Source organism: Crassostrea angulata, chromosome 5, assembly GCF_025612915.1.
Source record: "Crassostrea angulata isolate pt1a10 chromosome 5, ASM2561291v2, whole genome shotgun sequence".
Classification (NCBI taxonomy): Eukaryota; Metazoa; Mollusca; class Bivalvia; order Ostreida; family Ostreidae; genus Magallana; species Magallana angulata.
The window spans coordinates 61,152,392-61,174,002 of record NC_069115.1 but is presented as its reverse complement, the minus strand read 5'-3'; the positions used below and the strand labels follow the sequence as shown (position 1 = coordinate 61,174,002).

At 35.9% G+C, this 21,611-nt stretch overlaps 2 protein-coding genes across 10 annotated transcripts in view; both read left to right on the top strand.

The window, feature by feature from the left end:
• The first annotated feature begins 3,826 nt into the window (after nt 1–3,826).
• LOC128186294 (uncharacterized) lies at nt 3,827–9,539 on the top strand. Of its 2 annotated transcripts, none has more exons than XM_052856093.1 (3): nt 3,827–4,034; nt 5,056–5,119; nt 8,316–9,539. In XM_052856093.1, the coding sequence occupies exons 1-3, from the start codon at nt 4,017–4,019 to the stop codon at nt 8,858–8,860; spliced, it is 627 nt and encodes a 208-aa protein (XP_052712053.1). In that variant the 5' UTR covers nt 3,827–4,016; the 3' UTR covers nt 8,861–9,539. The 2 variants fall into 2 exon arrangements, with proteins under 2 accessions (XP_052712053.1, XP_052712051.1); XM_052856091.1 differs by lacking the exon at nt 3,827–4,034 and adding an exon at nt 4,518–4,694.
• Nucleotides 9,540–10,144: 605 nt separating this feature from the next.
• The window catches only part of LOC128183860 (EF-hand calcium-binding domain-containing protein 6-like), a 33,884-nt gene continuing 22,417 nt past the window's right edge, over nt 10,145–21,611 (top strand). For 2 of the 8 annotated variants that reach the window (XM_052853045.1, XM_052853047.1), the window contains exons 1-6: nt 10,145–10,650; nt 14,546–14,770; nt 15,251–15,315; nt 18,546–18,643; nt 19,052–19,126; nt 20,257–20,323. In XM_052853045.1, coding sequence (XP_052709005.1) covers nt 10,398–10,650; nt 14,546–14,770; nt 15,251–15,315; nt 18,546–18,643; nt 19,052–19,126; nt 20,257–20,323 — 783 coding nt within the window. In that variant the 5' untranslated portion in view covers nt 10,145–10,397. Of the gene's footprint in view, nt 10,651–12,881; nt 12,991–14,545; nt 14,771–15,250; nt 15,316–18,545; nt 18,644–19,051; nt 19,127–20,256; nt 20,324–21,611 lie in introns of those variants that run through there. The other 6 variants (XM_052853042.1, XM_052853041.1, XM_052853044.1 and 3 more) reach the window with 5 other exon arrangements.

The following is a 21,611-nucleotide window of genomic DNA, read 5'->3' as shown; positions in this document are numbered from 1 at the left end:
GCTTGTATACTTAGTGAAGATTCTAAATTGTAAAAATATTGACCCTCGGACCAAAACTGGGGCCCCAGGCGGGGGTCAAATTTAACATAGATATACCTTAGGAAAATTTTTAGAAAAATTTCTTCTCAAGAACCACTGCACCAGAAATGCCAATATTTACACATAAGCTTGTATACTTAGTGAAGATTCTAAATTGTAACAATCGTGACCCTCGGACCAAAACTGGGGCCTCAGGCGGGGTTCAAAGTTTAACATAGATATACCTTAGGAAAATGTTTTAAAAATCTTCTTCTCAAGAACCACTGCACCAGAAATGCCAATATTTACACAAAAGCTTGTATATATAGTGAAGATTCTAAATTGTAACAATCGTGACCCTCGGACCAAAACTGGGCCCTCAGGCGGGGTTCAAAGTTTAACATAGAAATACATAGGAAAATGTTTAAAAAATCTTCTTCTCAAGAACCACTGCACCAGAAATGCCAATATTTACACAAAAACTTGTATATATAGTGAAGATTCTAAATTGTAAAAATCGTGACCCTCGGACCAAAACTGGGGCCCCAGGCGGGGTTCAAAGTTTAACATAGAAATACATAGGAAAATGTTTTAAAAATCTTCTTCTCAAGAACCACTGCACCAGAAATGCCAATATTTACACATAAGTTTGTATACTTAGTGAAGATTCTAAATTGTAAAAATCGTGACCCTCGGACCAAAACTGGGGCCTCAGGCAGGGTTCAAAGTTTAACATAGATATACCTTAGGAAAATGTTTAAAAAATCTTCTTCTTAAGAACCACTGCACCAGAAATGCCAATATTTACACAAAAGCTTGTTTATATAGTGAAGATTCTAAATTGTAACAATCGTGACCCTCGGACCAAAACTGGGCCCTCAGGCGGGGTTCAAAGTTTAACATAGATATACCTTAGGAAAATGTTTAAAAAATCTTCTTCTCAAGAACCATTGCACCAGAAATGCCAATATTTACACAAAAGCTTGTATGTATAATGAAGATTCTAAATTGTAGAAATCGTGACCCTCAAATCAAAACTGCAGCCCCAGGCGGGGTTCAAAGTTTAACATAGAACTACATATGAAAAATGTTTAAAAATTTTCTTCTCAAAAACCACTTCACCAAAAATGCCAATACATATACAAACGGTTGTATATATAGTGAAGATTGTAAAAATCGTGACCTGAACAAAAAGTGGGGCCCTAGTAGGGGTTTAGATTTTAACATATATAGGAAAATGTTTTAAAATCTTCTTCTCAAGAACTATAGTGCACTTGTTTGGGATATTACTATGCATACATGTACATCCTTAAATAATGTAGATTCAAAAAATTGTAACTCCCGGACAATTGATGGGCACCAAGAGGGGTTCAAAATTTAAACATTTTAAAAAACATAAAGGAAAAGTTTAAAAATTTTCTTCTCAAGAACTACAATGTTTTAGTTTGTGGAATTTCTATGCCTTCGCTCATGTAGATTCCTAATTGGTAAAATCGTGACCCCCGGACCAATACTGGGGCCCCAAGATGGGGTCAAAGTTTATTATAGAAATATAAAGGTAACCTTTAAATATCTTCTTCTCAAGAACTACAATGCCTCAATTTGTGAGATTACTATCATGCATACAACCTTGGATAATGAAGTGACCCCTGGACTAATACTAGGGGCCCAAGATGGATTTAAAGTTAAATGTAGAAGTACCGGTATATATGGAAAATGTTTAAAAATCTTCTTTTCGAGAACTACAATGCATCAGTTTGTCAGATAACTACGTAAGCGCCCTCAAATAGTGTAGATTCGAAATTATAAAAGCTGTGACCTCAATCTAATACTGGGGCCCAAAGAGGTGTTCAAAGTTTAGCATAGAAATATAGAGGGAAAATGTTAAAAAAATCTTTTTCTAGGGAACTATAATGCTTCAGCTTGTGAGATAACTAGGCAAGCATCCTTAAATAATGTAGATTCCAAATAATTAAAACTTTAGCACTGAACTAATACTGTGGCCCCAAGAGGGGTTCAAAGTTTAACATAGAAAGATATATTGAAAATGTTTTTAAAAAGTTTTTCTCGAGAACTATAATGCTACAGTTTGTGAGATTATTATGCAAGGATCCTCAAATTGTGTAAACTCTAATGTAGTGGAACCAAGAGTTATCTTTCTTGATGTTCTGTACAGTCTGAGAGTTATTTCTCTTGAAGTGGAACTCTGCTACGTTCAGTTTTTCAGGTTGTGTACGTGCGGTCCTACCGCAGTGCTACACATTTTCATTCCTATGTTACTGTTTATGTTGTTCAAGCCAACCATAAACCTCGGACCATAACTGGGTCCCCAGAAAGGGGTTCAATGTTTAAAATAGAAAAAGCATATGCTACGAAATGTAATGTTACAAGGAACTGCTGTTCAGGTGAGCGATGTGGCCCATGGGCCTCTTGTTTATATATTTATTATTTACAATGCTTTAGGAATGTTTTTCTAATGATCAAATGAAATTTTAGAGTCAGTTGTAGAGTTATGAGCAAGATACAGGGCTCACAACTCTTTGTCATATAAACAAGGCTCGTGTCCTGTTTTTTCAATACATAGGTTCAATATACCAGTAAAAATTCTGTTTCAAGCAGATTTGTTCATCTTCTTATTTATTTTAAGCATAAATAAACAATTTCTAACATTTAACACATTCATTTTAGGTCTAAAACTGGAATTTTAAGTTTAACATAAAAATGAAAACAAAAGTTTTGTTTACAAAGCACAGAATTGTAAGCTCTGTAACTCACTTAAAACTCAACAAATGATACTCAAATTTTGGTTGCCTATTAAAAATGCCTTGATAAAACATTGCAAATATTAAAATCGAAAAAATAATTTTTGACCAAAATCGTGACCATGCCCCTTTAATAATTCGTAGAATTTTTGTTATGTGTGGCAATAAGTTAATAATATTGGGACAAAAGATTTTATAGCATATTGTTCAAAACGGTACAAAATCGGATTGTATACATTATAGGGATATTTTTCTTCTCCACATAAAGAATATAAAATCAAGTTTTTTAAATTCTAAAGTCATGATTTTATTATTATTTATTTTTTTAGGTGGTTTTTTAATTATTTATTCATTTTTTTTATTTTGTAGTAACGCGTTTCCACGGTGATACACTTTTCAAATCAATAATTTTGCTTTCAAGAAGCCGTAGCAATTTTTTTTATCATTATTCAGTACAGGAAATTGCCGCCGACGGTTAGATTTTTTTTCAAGGTATTCAATACATGTAAAATTTCATGAAGATGAACTAACGCTTATTTGAAGGTTACTGCTATGTTTATTATTTTATTTTTTCTCCCTGACATCAGAACTGTGATCCATATTGAGAGAGTATTTATTCGTCGGAATGTCTTTCACAGGTTGCCTGCCGTGGAATTTAGCGGACACGTGCGGCGTACGCGAGGCGGACGACAGTCACGTGGTGCACACGTTTTATCGATAAGCCAATACTGATCGCATGACCCTGAATTAGAAGAGAGAGAGAGAGAGAGAGAGAGAGAGAAGAGAGAGAGAGAGAGAGAGAGAGAGAGAGAGAGAGAGAGAGAGAGAGAGAATGTATGAATGAATTCATGAAAATGCTAGTATGCACATACCTTACAAAATATTACTGCACTTAATTTTAAAGGCTGATATAAACTATCTTATTTTGAATTCTGATTTCTATTTATCATTATGAATTTATAAACAGATTGTACCGGTGTACACAATAATCCGTGGCGTTTGATTGGCTGACAGCTGGGCAGCTGCACGCGCGTCGCTTTGATGTGTGAGGACCAGCAGGTGTTTTTGGCTGCATGCTCAGGTGAACTGGATTATCATCGTGCGGTAATGCCGGGCCAGGCTAGGCTCCCCCGCGCACCTGCCCTGTCTCAAGATCTGTCGTAATTACGTTTGGAAGGTTTTAGGAGTTTTTTCACATTTACCTGAGAAAATCCGACTCAGCAAATTCGATTTAAAATGACCTTATTTAAACAGGTATGTACCTTTATATATTTAGATTTTTTGGGGGATTATTCGTCTGTTTTGTCTGTGACAACACCCATATCTGTTAGACAGCCATGTTACTTCTACATGCAGAAATCTCATTAGGTATCCATGCACCGGGGTCGGAATCCTGCATTAGACACATACATGTACATACATATGGGAGTATAGAAGTTTGCTTACTGTTTATAAAATATATATTTTCACGTATCATCATATTTCCTTCGTTATAAATTGCTTTTTATATTACGATATACATTTGACTGAACTAAGCGCATCAACAATACAACAGCAACTGAAAGTATATTTGCAAGGGGTCAAAGCAAATATACCTGTACCTACATAATATTAGTTGATTATTGTGTCTTTTTTTAGGAGAGGTGGGGGGGGGGTTGACTTGCTAGAACTTAAACTTTGAAGACCCCTACCTTCCTTTTACATCTGTGACCGATCAGCCACGGCGGGCCCGCTTTTGTTAGCTCCTTTTAACTATTCATGCGCCGCACGCGACAGATGTTCCGCGAACGCGCGTCTTCCATCAAAGCTTGTCCCATTTCATTGGCTCACGCGCATCTAAAAATTCTCTCCGTTTGCAGCATACCAAATGTAAAGAGACTTTGGTGTATGATGGATGTAAGATATCTACACACGGTAAATGTGGCGCTCCTTTTACATTTTTTTTAATTTCACGTAAGATGTAAAGACGTTGTGGGGTGTTTGGCGGTGTTTCATGTATATAGCGGGGGTGTTTGGCGGTGTTTCATGTATATAGCGGGGGTGGTTGGGTGTTTGGCGGTGTTTCATGTATATAGCGGGGGTGGTTGGGCGGTGTTTCATGTATATAGCGGGGGTGGTTGGGCGGTGTTTGTGGACTGTTGTCCTTCAGTTGACCCACAACTTACATGTATATCCAAATCCCACATGTTGTTAGAGGTCCATGGACGCAGGGTAGAGAGGAGGACATCAATTAACTAAACTAAGTTTATGTGTCAACAGAACTATTTTATTCCAGGGTTCTCAGCATCAAGAGCAGATTCAAACGCAGTACGAGGTCGGCGTCCAGGCTAATGTATTTGGTAAGTGTAATAACTTTGTATTTGTCCGCTCTGAAATAATCAAATATGAATATCTTGTAAACCTCATGGATTGGACTTTGATTTAATGTACTTTAAGTATCCTCGATCTGTATCTCTTGTTTTATTCATCAAAACTATCTTTCATTTGACATAACTTTAATATCCTATTTATTTGACATAACTTTAGTATCCTATTTAAATGATATGATAAGTTTGAATTATCTATGTATGTCAGTACATTTTTAACGTACATGTGTATACATAAATACATGTAGACATATTCACAATCTTAAACAGTTAGATAGCAATATATTATAATGGCAATGATAACAAAATAAGCATAGGTTATTCTCTATGTTATATAATTTATAATATCTATATTTTTCTACGGTGATATGATTGTATATGCTAGCTAGCCCCCCCCCCCCCTTTCCCCCATTTCTGTATCGATGTTTGATCAAGGTCGTCCAGAGTGTCAGCTTGGAATGGGGGAACCTCACAATGGTCCGACACGCGTTAGAGAATCGACCATGAAAACCGGGCCGCGTGAGAATTCCTAGAAACAAAGTGTTACTATCGGAAATGCAAATGTTTTAGAGATCTTCATGTAGAATCACAAATAAAACACCCGGATGTGCTGTTTTAATGTTCCAGGCAGCGGAAGTGTCTGTTTACAAAATTTGCCTTAAAACAGTGGTTCCGGGAGAAATATTCCGTGTTCATAAATGTCAGCAATCACAGTTATTGTTCATGTGAATGCAATATATTGATTCAATCAGTTCAATATTCACCGGCATCCAAAAATCTTTGGGAATGTCCACCATATTTATCTCAGAATAATTGCTATACCGAGACGTTACCTTAACGAAGCTCCGAGTCCATCAAGTGTCACTCCGTGGTTATAATGAGGATTACACAACTTTGACAGGTTCTGTGAAGGGTCTGTCGATAACCAATCACCTATCGAACTGATTACGTCACTGTTGGTCCTGCCACGGCTTCTAGGTGATACTGTTTTCTTCATTTGGGAGATAAGGAAACCATTATCGCCTCGAACCGTGAAAGAGGCCGTGTCTGACATCTTCCATCGCCTCTCTGGGTAGAGCTGTCAATCAGTTTAGCTGTCAATGAAGGCCATGTTGGTCACCAAGACTAAAGGCCGGGGGGGGGGGGGGGCGGGGGGGGGGTACCCGAACCGTTGAAGGAATTCTTGAACAAAAATGTAGATATATTCTCCATGAACTGAAGATGATTGAGCTAAAGTTTATGTAAACAAATTTGGACTATATATGGTTTGAGGCTAAAATGGCCCCCTAAAATGAACATTTTCATCTTTGTTTTATTTGTACAAATATATATTTGAAGTTTTTTCATAATTTTCATTTTGCTTTAGTGCCCACAATTTAGAAATACGACATCATAAAGTCACATAACATCATTGAACGACTGCTTGAACAATCAAAATATTCCCACCAAATATGTATCTCTCCAATACTTATAAGTGACAAAAAGTTTGTTCTTGTTCAAGGAGTCCTTTATATTTCCCATTCGAGAAAAGATAAGAAAAGTGTCAATGTTTGATTGATTTTGATTGAATTATTAAAATAGCGTCCTAAACTGCCACTGAGTGCATATAAATCAAATAAAAAGGTGAAAAACATATTTCATGTCAACTCTTTTATTAAAAAACACAACAAAATGTACCTGAATCACTTTAAAAATAGCAAATTATAGGGCCCACATTTGATTAATATCATACATAGTTCTTTGAAATTTATAAAAAAAAAAAAATTTAAATTCCTGGTTGCATGTACAAGAACACGCGGTGCATTCGGCACTCTTGTGTCGCTTGCCAGCTGCCCAGTGCGATAGCAATATTTGTTATATCATGTGTCTTCTTACACTGTTTATAGGATCGCCATATCTATAGAATGCAGAGTAATAACTCGTCATTTTAAATGCCTTCCTTTTCAAAGAATAAAGATTGCCCGAGTTGCTGTAATAAGCGTGTGAATTCTGCGTGCAGTGTTCCCAGGCTGTCGTGTTCTCGTCTTTGTCCGGGAACAAGGTACACTACAAAGGTCAGCGATCTCCCCGGGGTGGCGCTGGTTTACCTGTGTGTACCTGACCGACAGCCGCAGTGACACAAACAAAGCCGCGTGGTCGGCGCTTGTCGTGTCTACATGTATACACGCTTTCATTGTGTACACACACATACAGCGGGCAGTGCGATAGACTGATCACGGCTCCCTCACCACGCCCCCTGCATTCCGACACATGTGGTGTCATTCACACGTGTCTATTGTGGGTAGTGTGGGAGCGGGGAACATCTGTTGTGTTTATCTGAGTGTTAGGCTCTCTCTCTCTCACTCTATCGTACGACAGACGCTCGGCCTGACAACACTGCAACATGAGGGACACTCTGTATTTACCGTCACAAGGTCTGTACGATTCTGTTTAACTTTTCTCCGTGAACTGGACAGTAGTCAACCAGTGAGGGTGCATCATTCTCCATGCACAGATTGTTCTTAAATCGTGTTTTGATTCTAACGTACGTCTAAAACTTTTGTGACTGCCGCGTATCTTTTTTTTTGGGGGGGGGGGGGGGTAGGGTTGGAGGAGGTCTTTATCCATGAGTAGGAGAGATCTGCTCTATAATTTACACCCTACAGAAGTTGTTATATTTTTACGTGCATTTATATGTTTTGATTAAGCACTCTATTAAATGATTTGGGCAGTGATGTTCTTAACACAGCAAGTTGTAAAATGAAACTGTTGAAGTCTCCTCAAGTTTAGAGCCATTGAAAATGTTGAATTTTAGAAAATATTTGACCGTTATTTGGAATAATTTTGAAATTCGTATAGCTTAATACTATTTTGCATAATGAGAGAGACAGATTATAATGGTACAATTTGCTATCAGTATCTTTTTGTATCATCTGTAAATTTGTATTCACCGCGCTTTGCCTGACTTATAATTTACCAATGATTATTCTCTTATTGATTTAATGGGGGAACGCTTCAATGTTTGCAGGTTTTCATGGAGATGTATTGATTTTATGTAAACATTCCACGGCCTTTTCCTCTACCTTACAGCCTCCCGTGTTATACAGAGAGTAAGCTCTGTATAAGTTTACTTTCAGAGAGAGTTTGAATTAGTTTCGACAGTGAATAAGACGGTATCTTCTATTTACAGGTAACATGTGTGAGAGCAGTCCAATACTGATGCCGGGACAACAGGTGCAACATCCGGCCATGCTGGGATTGTCTGCCTTTGAACAAGCGGAAGTAGTTTTGACCGGATACAGAGACTGCGCAGCGGAAGCTATACGCTATCTGGTGGAGGAGGAACGCTTTGCAATGGACGACCCGTTAGTGATAGGGCTACGCAAACATTTATACGAGCAGCAACGAGCTCTAAATATACACAGGATTCTCTCCAACTTAGAGAACAATCCGTATTATGACGATGAGATAGACAATACCTACCTTGATGATTCAGGGATAGGAGAGACCTCTATTGGGGGAAATGACTCAAGCATGGAGGGTTCCACTCCTAGTGAAACCGACTCAGATTTTCTGCCGAGTGGAAACATTAGCAATGTGACACCTGAAGTTGATCGTGACGCCATTGTGTCACTTGCAGAGGAAATTCTGTCTCTTATAGAACTCGGCGAGGAACCGGAAGAGGATACGGACGGGTGTCCACCAGTAGATACTGACGATTACTTGATGCAATAAAGACTGACAAATATTGATGTAATGAGTTGATTTTACATCCACAATTATTGTGTACTTTCTTGGATAAAGTCTCGATCCTGCATCTTCAACTCCCGTATTATGAACATTGATTTTCACCAATCAACGTCAAATTGTCACTTCAACATTAACTCTCTGCGTCTGCAGAAACTCTCGTTACGTATGCAGAAACTCTCGTAACGTATGCATCCATTTTTGTTACGTCGACACGTTTCGTCGGAATATAATGTCGTAACGTTGCAATAACTCATAATTTTCAGTCATATCAAGCAAGAAATATCCCTCCATCAACAGAAACTCTCGCCATTTTGTTGTTTTGAGATATTAAACAGCGTGTTTTTAGCTATTCAGTGACGCACACTTTGTGTGGTAGCCCAGTGATTACGTCATCTGCATTAACCTATAACATTATATTAACATCTCTATAACAGTATTACTGGATTCCGCCGCCAAATTGCTGAGGTTTAACTGATATTTGGAGTACCCAGTCTCTTTGGGTTCCTATCATATTAATTGCTTTCTGTGTTCAGGTTTTACGCCATGTATATTTATATACCGTGTATGTTTATCTTATTTAATATTTACATTTTTTTCAGTTGTTGTTCCTTTTTTATAATTTTTCTTTTTATAGTTTATATTTAATAAAATCTTCGTGAAATAATGACGTGTTACCGACTTAATGTTACCTAGCGCTAATCAAAGAACGACAACTCCTGCGATTCAAAGAAGTGTACAAACGCGACAAGGCTGTTGAAAAGGCCTACTGTATACTTTGGAGTTTTTCTTATTTTTAAGACATACTAGTAATTTATAGTAAAAAGCTCTCCTGTGTACATAAAAAACACAATTCTGACATGTTTGGAATTACATCTATAAGAAATTAAAACCACTTACGGCATCTACCAAAGATAAGTACTAGTATAGTATGTAACGTGTAACACCCCTTCTCTCTCTCTCTCTCTCTCTCTCTCTCTCTCTCTCTCTCTCTCTCTCTCTCTCTCTCTCTCTCTTTCTCTCTCTCTCTCTCTCTCTCTCTCTCTCTCTCTCTGTTCAAAACACCAATTATAAAAGGTTGTTCAACTGTATGTAGGGCTGTTTTGAAGTTCTCATATATCGGGTCAAACAGCTAGTTATTCAGAATTTGCTGAAATATGATGACTAGGAAATACAACACACACACACATATCCACACAGGTAACAGCTAACGTGGACATTAAACTCCATAGAATCAGGTATATATCCAAAGCCTCTTAGAATTTCAAGTGGGCCCGGGATTTAAAAAAGGTCGATATTTTTTGACAAAGAGAAGACACGTTTTGTAGCCACGGTAGACCTGAATTAATTGGTCCGTAAAAGACCTTACAGTCAGGTGGTTTCCCATGGAGATTATGTACACTAAAATGGCGGCGGGCTTAGAGGCCGACATTTAAAACAGTGGCATGTAAACAACAGGTGAAGTGACCAGTGAACTGTTTGATCATACTGTCGAGGTAGCGGATACATCAGTACACATCCTCCAATGACCTCCATGGCGGCGGTTCCCCGGGTCTCCGCGGGACAGAGGCGGTTCCCTAACCTGCCCGTCATTGAGCACCCTATGTCCAGAATGAGTAACCGTGATGATCTGGCCGTGCTTGGATCCGCCCGCGGACTCAGGGCAGGACAGTTCGGGAAGATTTCCTTCCAGGATCCTGGGTCTGGGGCAAGGGAACCCGCACCCATCAGTGCAAACCGAGCTAGTGCCCCAGAGCGGATACTCCAGTGGCCCCCAGGTAAAAATCACAGTTCTCGAGAGAGTGGGGGATGTTATCGCGAGAGGGAGGGTGGTGGGGGTCGTATCTCCACAATTATGACAACGATTATATCGAGATAACAATGCATAGTTCATATGGGCTTTCATTTCTGTATGTAGCCATTAGTGCTTGCCTTAGAGATTTTATAGAATTCAATTATTAGGGTAATTGATATGCACGTCTTTCAACTTTCTCTTTTGCTTGTCGCTTCTTAAAGGCACGTAGCACCATATACAAAGTTGTAATTGGGAGAAACAAAATATAATAACACCATCGTTAAACCTCATATTCTTTTTTAAAGGGGGGGGGGGGGTCTTCTTAATCTTATTTGTCAACTAACTTTAAATAACTGCTTTGTCTTCATATTAAAAGTTGGTCCATTGAATAAAAGGGGGCAGTTCGCAGCTTGTGTACATGCAGTTATAAAGAATGCATTACAAGTGTAAGCATAGGGATTGGGGAGTCGAGGCGGGGGGGGGGGGGGGGGGGGGGCGGGGGGGATCATTGCTATATAAATTACAATGCCAGTCAATGCCAGTGCCATAAATTTATATGAATTTTACGTATGCATCATTTACACGTTCTTGAAGGATCATTATCTAGATCTTCGATGTGTGTGAATTTCATGAATAATGCATGTACTTTACTGATATGTAGATTCTACAGATCTAATCGGAAAACCTTGGCCATTTAGAATATAATGTATCATTTGAATACTCTTGTAGAAGTGTTAAAATTATTCCTTGCTAAGCCGAGTTCAAAGAAATATGCGCTGACGTCACACAACAATATTCACTGTGTTAATGCTGTTTGAAATTTGCTAAATCATTAGAATGTCAGGTAACAATAGGTGGAGCTGTCATCGGCTGACGGCCGGAATAATGGAGTCGATCCTTGACGGTTCCCCGGTCTGTTTCTAGATAGCTGTTGATAAGATAAAACACATGTAAACGAACACACCATTGTTGTTAACAATTGCCACTTAAATGTCCTGATAAGACAGATGTAGGGCTGTCACGGACATCGGTATATCTGACTACCCCAGGGTCTGACCCAGACTCCAGGGTCTGTCCTAGCCTCACTCTGACCCAGCTCTGGAATCCCGGCGCATGATGACCAGGATTCCAAACAGCCGCCGGGGAAATCCCCGCGATGCAAATACTTCAAGAACGTTTTTGAAACTTTTGAAACTATAAAAATGCAGTCGATAATTTACGATCTTCAGAAAATCGATCAGCTAAACTTAGGAAAAGTTATCGGAAAAGAGATTTGAAGATCTAGAAAGTTTATCCTTTTACAACAAACTGGGGGTTAGCTAGGGGTTTGGGTATTAAATTTCATGTTTTTGTTCTAGTAAAAAGGAATAATATAAAGGGTAGATTTACACTAGTGATTTGAAAGTCTTTTGTATCTATGTCATCGAAAAAATTAAAAAGATATGATCGATTAGTTTTCGATTATTCCCTGCATGGGCACCATTCATAGTCACCAAATATGCTTTAGTAAATCAATTCAACCTACAAATAAGAAGCATCGTTTTTGAATGACTATTTACATAACAAAAATAATTGCAATAATTATCAGGAATGAAATTTTTATTCAGATCAATTCTATTTTTTGTTGGCACAAAAACACAATTAAAATAGAGATATGTTCATTCATTTACTTTATGTTAAGCGTCCACAGACGAATTTGGTTTGAAGCATGAAAAAAAAACCAACATACATTTACCCCCCCCCCCCCCAAATGTTTTAAAATAGGCTATATATGTATATATATATACAAAGGTTTTAAGTTTACTTTGTTTTACCATGTATCTGCCAAAGATTAGAAAATTTCTGTGTTTATTTTTTTGTAACAGTATGTAGAAAATAACAAATTATGATAATAAATTTTATCAATGTAGTAATGATAATTTATACATTTTCTATTGATTTGTGTGCGTGTGTGTGTGTGGGGGGGGGGGGGGGGGGTCCTGAGAGAAAGAAAGGTTTATGACTTTTGGGTGACACTTTATGGATATGAGATATAAACCGACCTATTTATAAAGAGATTTGGTTTAAGTAAATTATAGTTATTAAATATGAATATGGAATAGTGGTAGTCAATTAATTAATTGACATGAAGTCAGGATCGGATTAAAAATCAACTGTTCGGAACCGTTTTACTTTAATTTTAGATAGCAAAAGCTGATTCCGGTACCGTTTTAACTAAACAAAACAGCCGAACGATGTTGCAAATATTGATGCTAAATTTAGTAAATTACGCCGGTATTTTGAAATAATAATATGTATATATCTGCAGTTAAACTTTTTGAGAGTAACCCAGTGGGCACGCAACGTTGTTTCAACGTTGAGAAATGGTTGAAATCAAGTTGCAACGTTGATCAACCATTATTCAACGTTGAATCAACGTTGAGGTTTAAACGTTGAAACCTTAACTCAACGTTGATTCCACGTTGAAGACCCAACTTATTTTCAACGTTGAAACAACGTTTTATTAATTAATGAAACTAAACACATATTTTCAAATTTAAACTTCCTTTTCATTTGTTTATTTAATTTAGGTTTTACTTATATTTTGTAAAGTGGAAGCATTTAATGACGTGTTTTTACAAATATAAAATGTTAATTTGAATACAATCTTATCTTATATATATTCCAATAAAATTAATATATTGTTGTCTCATCCAATTAAAATATCAATTTATTTTTAAATGAAAAGTAAAATTAATATTTCACATTACAATTTTTAAAAAAAGATTGTTTTCATACAAGAAATTTGAGATTGAGCTGTGCGTACAGCAAGTGGCTAATTGCATTTTAACTAGGTCAGTGAGAAGGGGATGCGCGGATTACTACTGCAAGCACTGCTGATCAAGGGAGTTATGCAATTTACCAGGCTGCTTTATGTCAGCTTGACCGCTAAAGACGCTATTGGTGAACAAAGAAAGTCAGTTCTTAGGTACACCTCGTGCAGTCACTACACAGATTTTATGTACAGTAAAATGCCGGGCTTTTAGCTTTTGGACGATTAATTTGTGACTATTTTATATTTTACACTGGAGAATCTTGGGAGTTATTTTTTAAATCAGTCTGCATAATGCAAATGATGAACTGACTATTGTGAATTCTACGTTTTTGTGTTGACATCCTTTGTTTCATGTCATGGAAAACAAGCATGGCTACCATTTGGCGGAATGCACGTGGTTTCTTTGTGATCGTATTCCTACAGTCTTACTTTAAACATTTTGAAATGCCAAGTTCAACTTTTTAACGAGGACTTAATACACAAGTTATTTAGCAAGGGATATACTAATATACTACTAGGAATAAATAAAGGCCGACTTTATACATTTGGATTTTTTTAATAAAGTGTCAAAACACATAAAACAGCACAACATAATAAAAGCAGATATGTTTATTTTACAAAAATCACTTAATTTTAACTTTTTTTTCCATTGTCATATCTATATATTTTAAACCAAATTTCAACGCAATTTCTACGTTGAATCAACGTTGAATTTTGACGTTGAAACAACGTTACATTTTCAACGTTGCCTCAACTTTCATATGCAACCTTAATTCAACGTTGATTCAACGTTGATGCCTGACGTTGAAACAACGTTGTTTCAACGTTGAAATGCCCGCTGGGAAGTATGAAAAGAAAAAAAGCATTTATCTTTCAAAGATATGTTCACTTGCAGTGGTCGCTACATGTACAAATACAACGTAGCGTTAACAGGTTAAACGACAGTGCTATATAGTGTTGCATTATTACTTAACCAGAAAACGAATTGTAGATAATGTTATTTTATCTTTTATTTCCTTTTTTTTGTTGGACTACGGGCATTAGCAGCTATGTAATATTTCAGTGACTGAAATTTTCCCTCCTTTTAAATACCGTCACTCGGCTGCTGAAAGAATGGGACTGGTAAGAAAAAAGTCAGTCCACAAGAAAAAGAGACACCTTATATTGCCAAAGATTGACAGCAGTCAAACATCTGTAGCCCAGAGTCAGAGTTCTTCTCAACCTCCAGAAATTGTTAAGCTCCCCCCACTGAACCTCCTGTTGGACGCAATATCTGAGGAAGAGTCAGGTTTCTGATGAGTGGCCTATATATACCTGCTGACAATGTGTTGCTGCCATTAACTTCTTTAGTATTACTTACATGTCTCTAACAGATATGTTACATATATCCATGATTGACTTAATCCAGCCTTTTTGTTTTCAGTGATGTTTTCAGGGCAGGAATATTTTGAAGTGATCAAATGGTGAACTTGGTTATGTGTTTTGTACTAGAATAATGAATGTTTATGTCATGGTGATGGTACAAGAAGTGTAATTATTTGACAAATCATAGTTTGTTTGAGTGCTAATTGATATTTAGTTACCCAACATTATAAACTTGTGCATACAATAATTCATGCTTCCATATCATCATTTCCCTACCAGCAAACTATTTTTTTTTGCAAAAACAGAACTTTAAATTCATATTTTTTTCAATTCTTGTACAATGGGAATACTTCATACTGGAGATATTTGATGCAAGGCTGATACATTGTAGTTGATTTTGCAGAGTACACCCAGGGACCCCGATCTCGCGGTCGCCAGGAATCTGCCACACCACGCACTAATGGAGAGGTGAGTACCATATTACATTTATACTCATACAACTCGCCTGTAAGAAAGAGACCAGACTGTAATATAGTGTTGTTGTGTGGATCTCATTTCTTACAAAGAGACTTAAGTATATATTATAGTTTTGTGTATAGACTCCATCTATACAGTATAATTCGTTTAGTACGAACACAGATATAGCAAATTCTACGATATAGCGAGGTTATGTGGAGTCCCCGGCAAATTTTTAACAAATTCTGGTATTCACTAACTATTTACAAAAAGTTAAAGCTGCTTGGTCCGATTTTTTTGTAATTACAGTATCAAAATTTTTTTCATACAAATCATTTATCTTAGAAAGTTATAGACTTTCTCCTATTTACACCAGCAGAATCAGTCTCCTTTCAAAGTTAGAAATATTCAAAGTAAATGAAAATAATTTCTCTTTGGGCAAACGAAAAAACAAACCAAAATGCATCACGGGAATGTTTAGGAAAGGAAACCGCTTGGTTTCGTCCCCCGAATGATTGAGGTTATTGAACCCGCATGCTATGCATCGATTGTGAAGAAAGCAGACTTTAGAATTATTAGCGAACAAAACGTACACATATTTATTTGTAATTTGTCTGATCTTTCGACCTTTATTTACAGCGATGTCAAATTCGTAACACAACCATACCTGTCTCGTCGTCAGGGGTGGAATTGAACATGAGGCGAAATAACGCGGTACCTTTTAATGTTGTTGTTTTGTTAGCAAATTTGTACGTATTTTTCTTCATTGAAATTTGGCATAATTGACGAGTAAAACTACTGCGATGTCTATTATTATGCATATACTAACCATAGCTATCATTTAAAAGCGTGCATAAAATTTGATATAAAATCGGACCAAGCAGCTTTAAATGAAATGTCAATAGTGAAGGTCTAATTCTTCTAACTAGATTTTTTGTTTTTCTTTTGTTCAAAAGAATGAAATTCTGTCTTGTTTGATAAATGGGTCTATTGGGTATATAAACATATAAAATGTGTAAAGTTTATCTCTCATGGTCTGAAATTCTCCAAGTTTAAAGGTCTTTAGTTGATGCTTATTCGTGTATATTTAGTGTACAAAGCTTGAATAATATTTGGTTAAATGCTGTAAATTCTTTCTTCTTATATATTATTCTACAAAAGAAGAGTATTTGAGAGTAATCGGATAATTATTTATTGATGTATTAGTCTTTTAGACTACCAAATGATAGTTTAGGGTGGAAAAAACAGTTTTATATGTAACGTTACAAGATGTTTTTAGATGAGGGACAAGCAAAACTGACGCATATAAAATTAAGTAAGATAAAATTGTGAATTTTGTAAATATTTAAGAATAATGCAAATGTAACTTAATGCTAAAATTTATTTGGCACTCAAATCTTGACGAAAATTGACAAAAGGATGCCTCTAAATGCGGTACACCTGTGCATTTTAGGCTCCCCCTATCAGCAGAATGCAAACAAATCAGCCATTTTAATTTCTGTGCATTTTCAAGAGCAAGTCCTTAGGCATTGTTTTATAGTATTTTCAGGGTACATTCAACAGCTTTTTAAAGAGCTATATTACCTGCTAAAAAAATCATGAAATTCTGCATGCATAAAATCCAGATGTTTTTGGAGTTACCTCCCTTTATTTTAGAGTCTCACAAAATAAAATTTTCATAATTTTTCTACATACTTTTTTCATGTATTTGAAAGATAAACCTCTATATTATGCAATTGAGAATGAAAAAAAAATAATTTTCATGTACTCTGCATAAAAATAGCAGAAAAAATCCCTACCCATCATGCTTTTTCCTAGAGAAAACCTCCCGGTTTTTATATGAAACTGTGTTTAGCTACCTTAGTTCATCTGATTCTACGTCAAGTCTGTAATCACAAAATGTCATCTTGTCAATTATTAGTTTTACTTAAAAGGAAGTGAGGACTAGGGGGGGGGGGGGGGTACTTAGATTCGTACTGATTGCTACTTATTTAATTGTTTGAAATGAGCTGCATGTTGTCTTAAGTACAAAAGGAAGCCTTTTCAAGGTTATTTAAGTATTAATGCAATCAAATATATAATTTCAATAAAATACAAATTGATTTTGATGTTTAAATTATGCTTCAGTTATTAGTTTATTTAAGCATTAAATTGAATCATTATTTTTTTTGAAAAATATAGTTTCATAACTGCAACAGTGTGGGCATACAAATTAATTGAGTTACGCACCTTAATTATGAAAATTTGCTTGCACACACCGTTGCAGTTTCAATATTATATCTTTTAAAAAATTATGATTTAATGTTTACTTTTACGAGGGTTGTCCAAAAAGTTCGTGAACACATAAAATTATATTCAAAATAACGGCGCCATTTTCAGGAAAGTATTATAATATTTCAATATAGAGTGCAATAATGTATATGTATAAAAATCAGAGCAATGTACATGCCGACTTCGCTTTCTTTGGCGTTTTAAAAGACATGTTCTTGCCGTAATACCTTTTTTAAAGTCCTCTGCTAGTTTGAAAACAATTTCAAATGATGTATGAAAATAACGTACACCATACAGACTACATCATAATAGAAGCTTATGAAATTTTGACATGTTTTATAGAAACTGTAAACATGATCATATCTAAAAACTCAATTACAAAGTTTGGACAATTTTTACACTGGGCCGTGCGTTCTTTACATGACCCTTTGATACATTAAAAATTTAGTTTAATTTTATGGATAACATTCAAAACCATTTTAGTTTGATTTTAAATTTTATGACAAACATTTCAATATACAATATGTATATATAAACCCATTTAAAATGACAGAAATATAATGCGATTGTCCACGAACTTTTTGGACAACCCTCGTACATTTCTTTAACTTCTTGCCATGTCTGCAAATGTAAGTTCAAATTAATTGGAGAGCCACTGTAACAGCCACAAGCCTAAACATTAATTTTCAATTGTGACATTGCACTTTTACAGGGTTCAAAGTATATGACGTCATATAAAAAATCATCATTTAACCTTTAAGTACCCTGTGTGTCTTTTACCGTGTTATATCTACAGTACATTGCTTTCTACACACTTTACATGCAAAAAATATGTCTTATGTAAATATTCAATTATTTATCATTATTTAAATGATATAATGAACTTTATTGTATCAGTGTTCTCAGCTTGTGCCAATCAGATTTAATAAATAAGAATATTTTAATTCCTTTGTTTTTGTTGACCATGACAGGTGATAGAGAAGATCAAGGACAAACTGACAACAGGGTTTTATGGACTGAGGCACATGTTCAAGGCCAACGACCCTACAGGGAAAGGGACCGTATCAAGGTAGGAAAAACATGTAAACAAATAAAGGGTTGGTGTATTCATTCAAATAAACAACAAGACTGGCTATCAAGGTCACACAAGAAAACTATCATAGGCACAGAATCAATAACATATCAATTAATAGAATGAATAAAAGTAAAATAAAGGGGCAGGATTAGACGATCAATAATACACAAATTCATAGGTAGATCAGGACTTGTATCAAGGTATTAATGAATACCAATAAGTAAGCAAAGGGCTGTGTCAAAGTATCAATAAAATACAAGAAAACCCCCAAATATAAGGACTGTATAGATTGTTTCAAACAGCAGTAAATAAAAAAGGTACAAGTAACAGTGAACTGCAAGTAAAGGAATGAAAGTTTGAGACATTAAGTAGATTTTACTGTTTGTTTACTTGTTTTTACAGGGAAGCCCTGCTCAGGATTCTGTACAGTCTGGTGGGATATCTCACACAGGAACAATTCAACAAATTCCTTAAAGGGTGAGTCAGTTTGAATATTCATAGGTTGAGTCAGTTTGAATATTCAACGGATGAGTCAGTATGAATATTCAAAGGGTAAGTCAGTTTGAATAATTCAAAGGGTAAGTCAGTTTGAATTATTCAAAGGGTGAGTCTGTTTGAATATTCAAAGCATGAGTCAGTTTGATTATTCAAAGGGTGAGTCAGTTTGAATATTCAAAGGGTGAGTCAGTATGAATATTCAAAGTATGAGTCAGTTTGAATTATTCAAAGGATGAGTCAGTTTGAATATTCAAAGCATGAGTCAGTTTGATTATTCAAAGGGTGAGTCAGTTAGAATATTCAAAGGATGAGTCAGTTTGAATATTCAACGGATGAGTCAGTATGAATATTCAAAGGGTAAGTCAGTTTGAATAATTCAAAGGGTAAGTCAGTTTGAATTATTCAAAGGGTGAGTCTGTTTGAATATTCAAAGCATGAGTCAGTTTGAATATTCAAAGGGTTAGTCAGTTTGAATTATTCAAAGGATAAGTCTATTCAAAAGGTAAGTTTGTATGAATATTTAAAGTGTAAGTTGGTTTCATTAGTCAAAGGGTAAGCCAATTTGAATTATTCACGGTGAAATTCTGTTGGAATTATTCAAAGGATAAGTCAGCTGGTATTATTCAAAGGATAAGTCAGTTTGAATTATTCAAAGGATAAGTCAGTTTGAATTATTCAAAGGATAAGTCAGTTTGAATTATTTAAAGGATAAGTCAGTTTGAATTATTCAAAGGGAAAGTCAGTTTGAATTATTCAAAGGGTCATTAGTTTGAATTATTCAAAGGGAAAGTCAGTTTGAATTATTCAAAGGATAAGTCAGTTTGAATTATTCAAAGGATAAGTCAGTTTGAATTATTCAAGGGTAAAGTCTATAGACTATGGGTTCACCAGAGAGCAGAATATTCAAACTTGTCAAAGATGATTCTTGTTAAGGTTAGTTGTTGATCTACTTATAAGGAATCGACATATAGAAGTTATTTGGGATGAAGCCTGAGTTTGAATTTATATAGCTTGAACTCTGAAGTAATTTACAGTTTATTGACTAAATAAAACACTACAATGTCAATGATGGTGGGTGCTTTACCTATCCCTGTTTTCTGTTTGACTAGAACTGGACTGGACGGGAAGGAACACATTTCCTTTGACAGTTTTGTGGCCTGCTTCAAGGATAATGAGGTAGGTGTGGTGAAAGATAGACTAGCCATCAATGGTAACATATATATAGCTTCCCGCTCCCTCAGTGTGGTGAGATATAGACTAGCCATCAATGGTAACATATATATAGCTTCCCGCTCCCTCAGTAGAGAAGGTTCAGCTACATGATGTGATTGAAGTGATGCATTATGTAGAGCTTGTTATGTAGCTCCCATACTCCCTTGGTAGCAATGCTTAACTTATATATTGCTGTGTGTAGCCTATACATCTCTTAATTGGTTACATTCTTTAGATGATCAACTTAGCTGATTACAGCATTCAAATCCACAAGCAGCCAACTGTCAGGCCTTTTGATGGCCAGAACGTGGTTTAAGCAAGTTCCTAAAAGAAGTGTTGCGCAAGAATTTAAGCTCTATTTGTTTTCATTTTGAATCTGCACTTTAGCTGTGATAGAAAAGAGTTTACTAGAGAACAGAGGGTAGTTATAGGTACTGTAATTGTTGTGGGCCAGACAGTGACAGTTCCAGAGCTATCTACACAAGGCCATTAGTCGCTTTGATCTGTAGAATGTTCCCTAACATGTCAAAAAATTATCATATTGTCATTTGAAGATTTAAATTATTTAGGATGAGCAATGGTTAAAAGAGACATTCTTATTTTTTATCGTTTGATTTTTCATTGCACTCAGAGAAATGGCTAACAAAATGGTATGTGAATATACATCTATGCACTGAAATCATTTCATTAAAAGCCTGAACAGCATGCGTTACAGCCCACTCTCAAACACTCAAATGCACAAACTTGTTGTTTTGTCTTGGAGCATGTATATATGATTATGTGACATGATGCACTGTTGAAGACTCAGCTAGCTAGAGACTGCTACAGTTGAAGACTCAGCTAGCTAGAGACTGCTACAGTTGAAGACTCAGCTAGCTAGAGACTGCTACAGTTGAAGACTCAGCTAGCTAGAGACTGCTACAGTTGAAGACTCAGCTAGCTAGAGACTGCTACAGTTGAAGACTCAGAGACTGGTACAGTCGAGCCTAGGGTTTCTGGGATTAAGTGTTCAACATGTTTTCCTGTTGATTTCTGACTAATAGTTTACAAGATGATGTATAAAAAAATTGACAGTGGGTGTATTAAATTTACAAATTTCTGACTAAGAGTTTACAAGAAGATGTATATGACAGTGGGTGTATTAAATTAACAAATTTCTGACTAAGAGTTTACAAGATGATGTATGTGACAGTGGGTGTATTAAATTAACAAATTTCTGACTAAGAGTTTACAAGATGATGTATGTGACAGT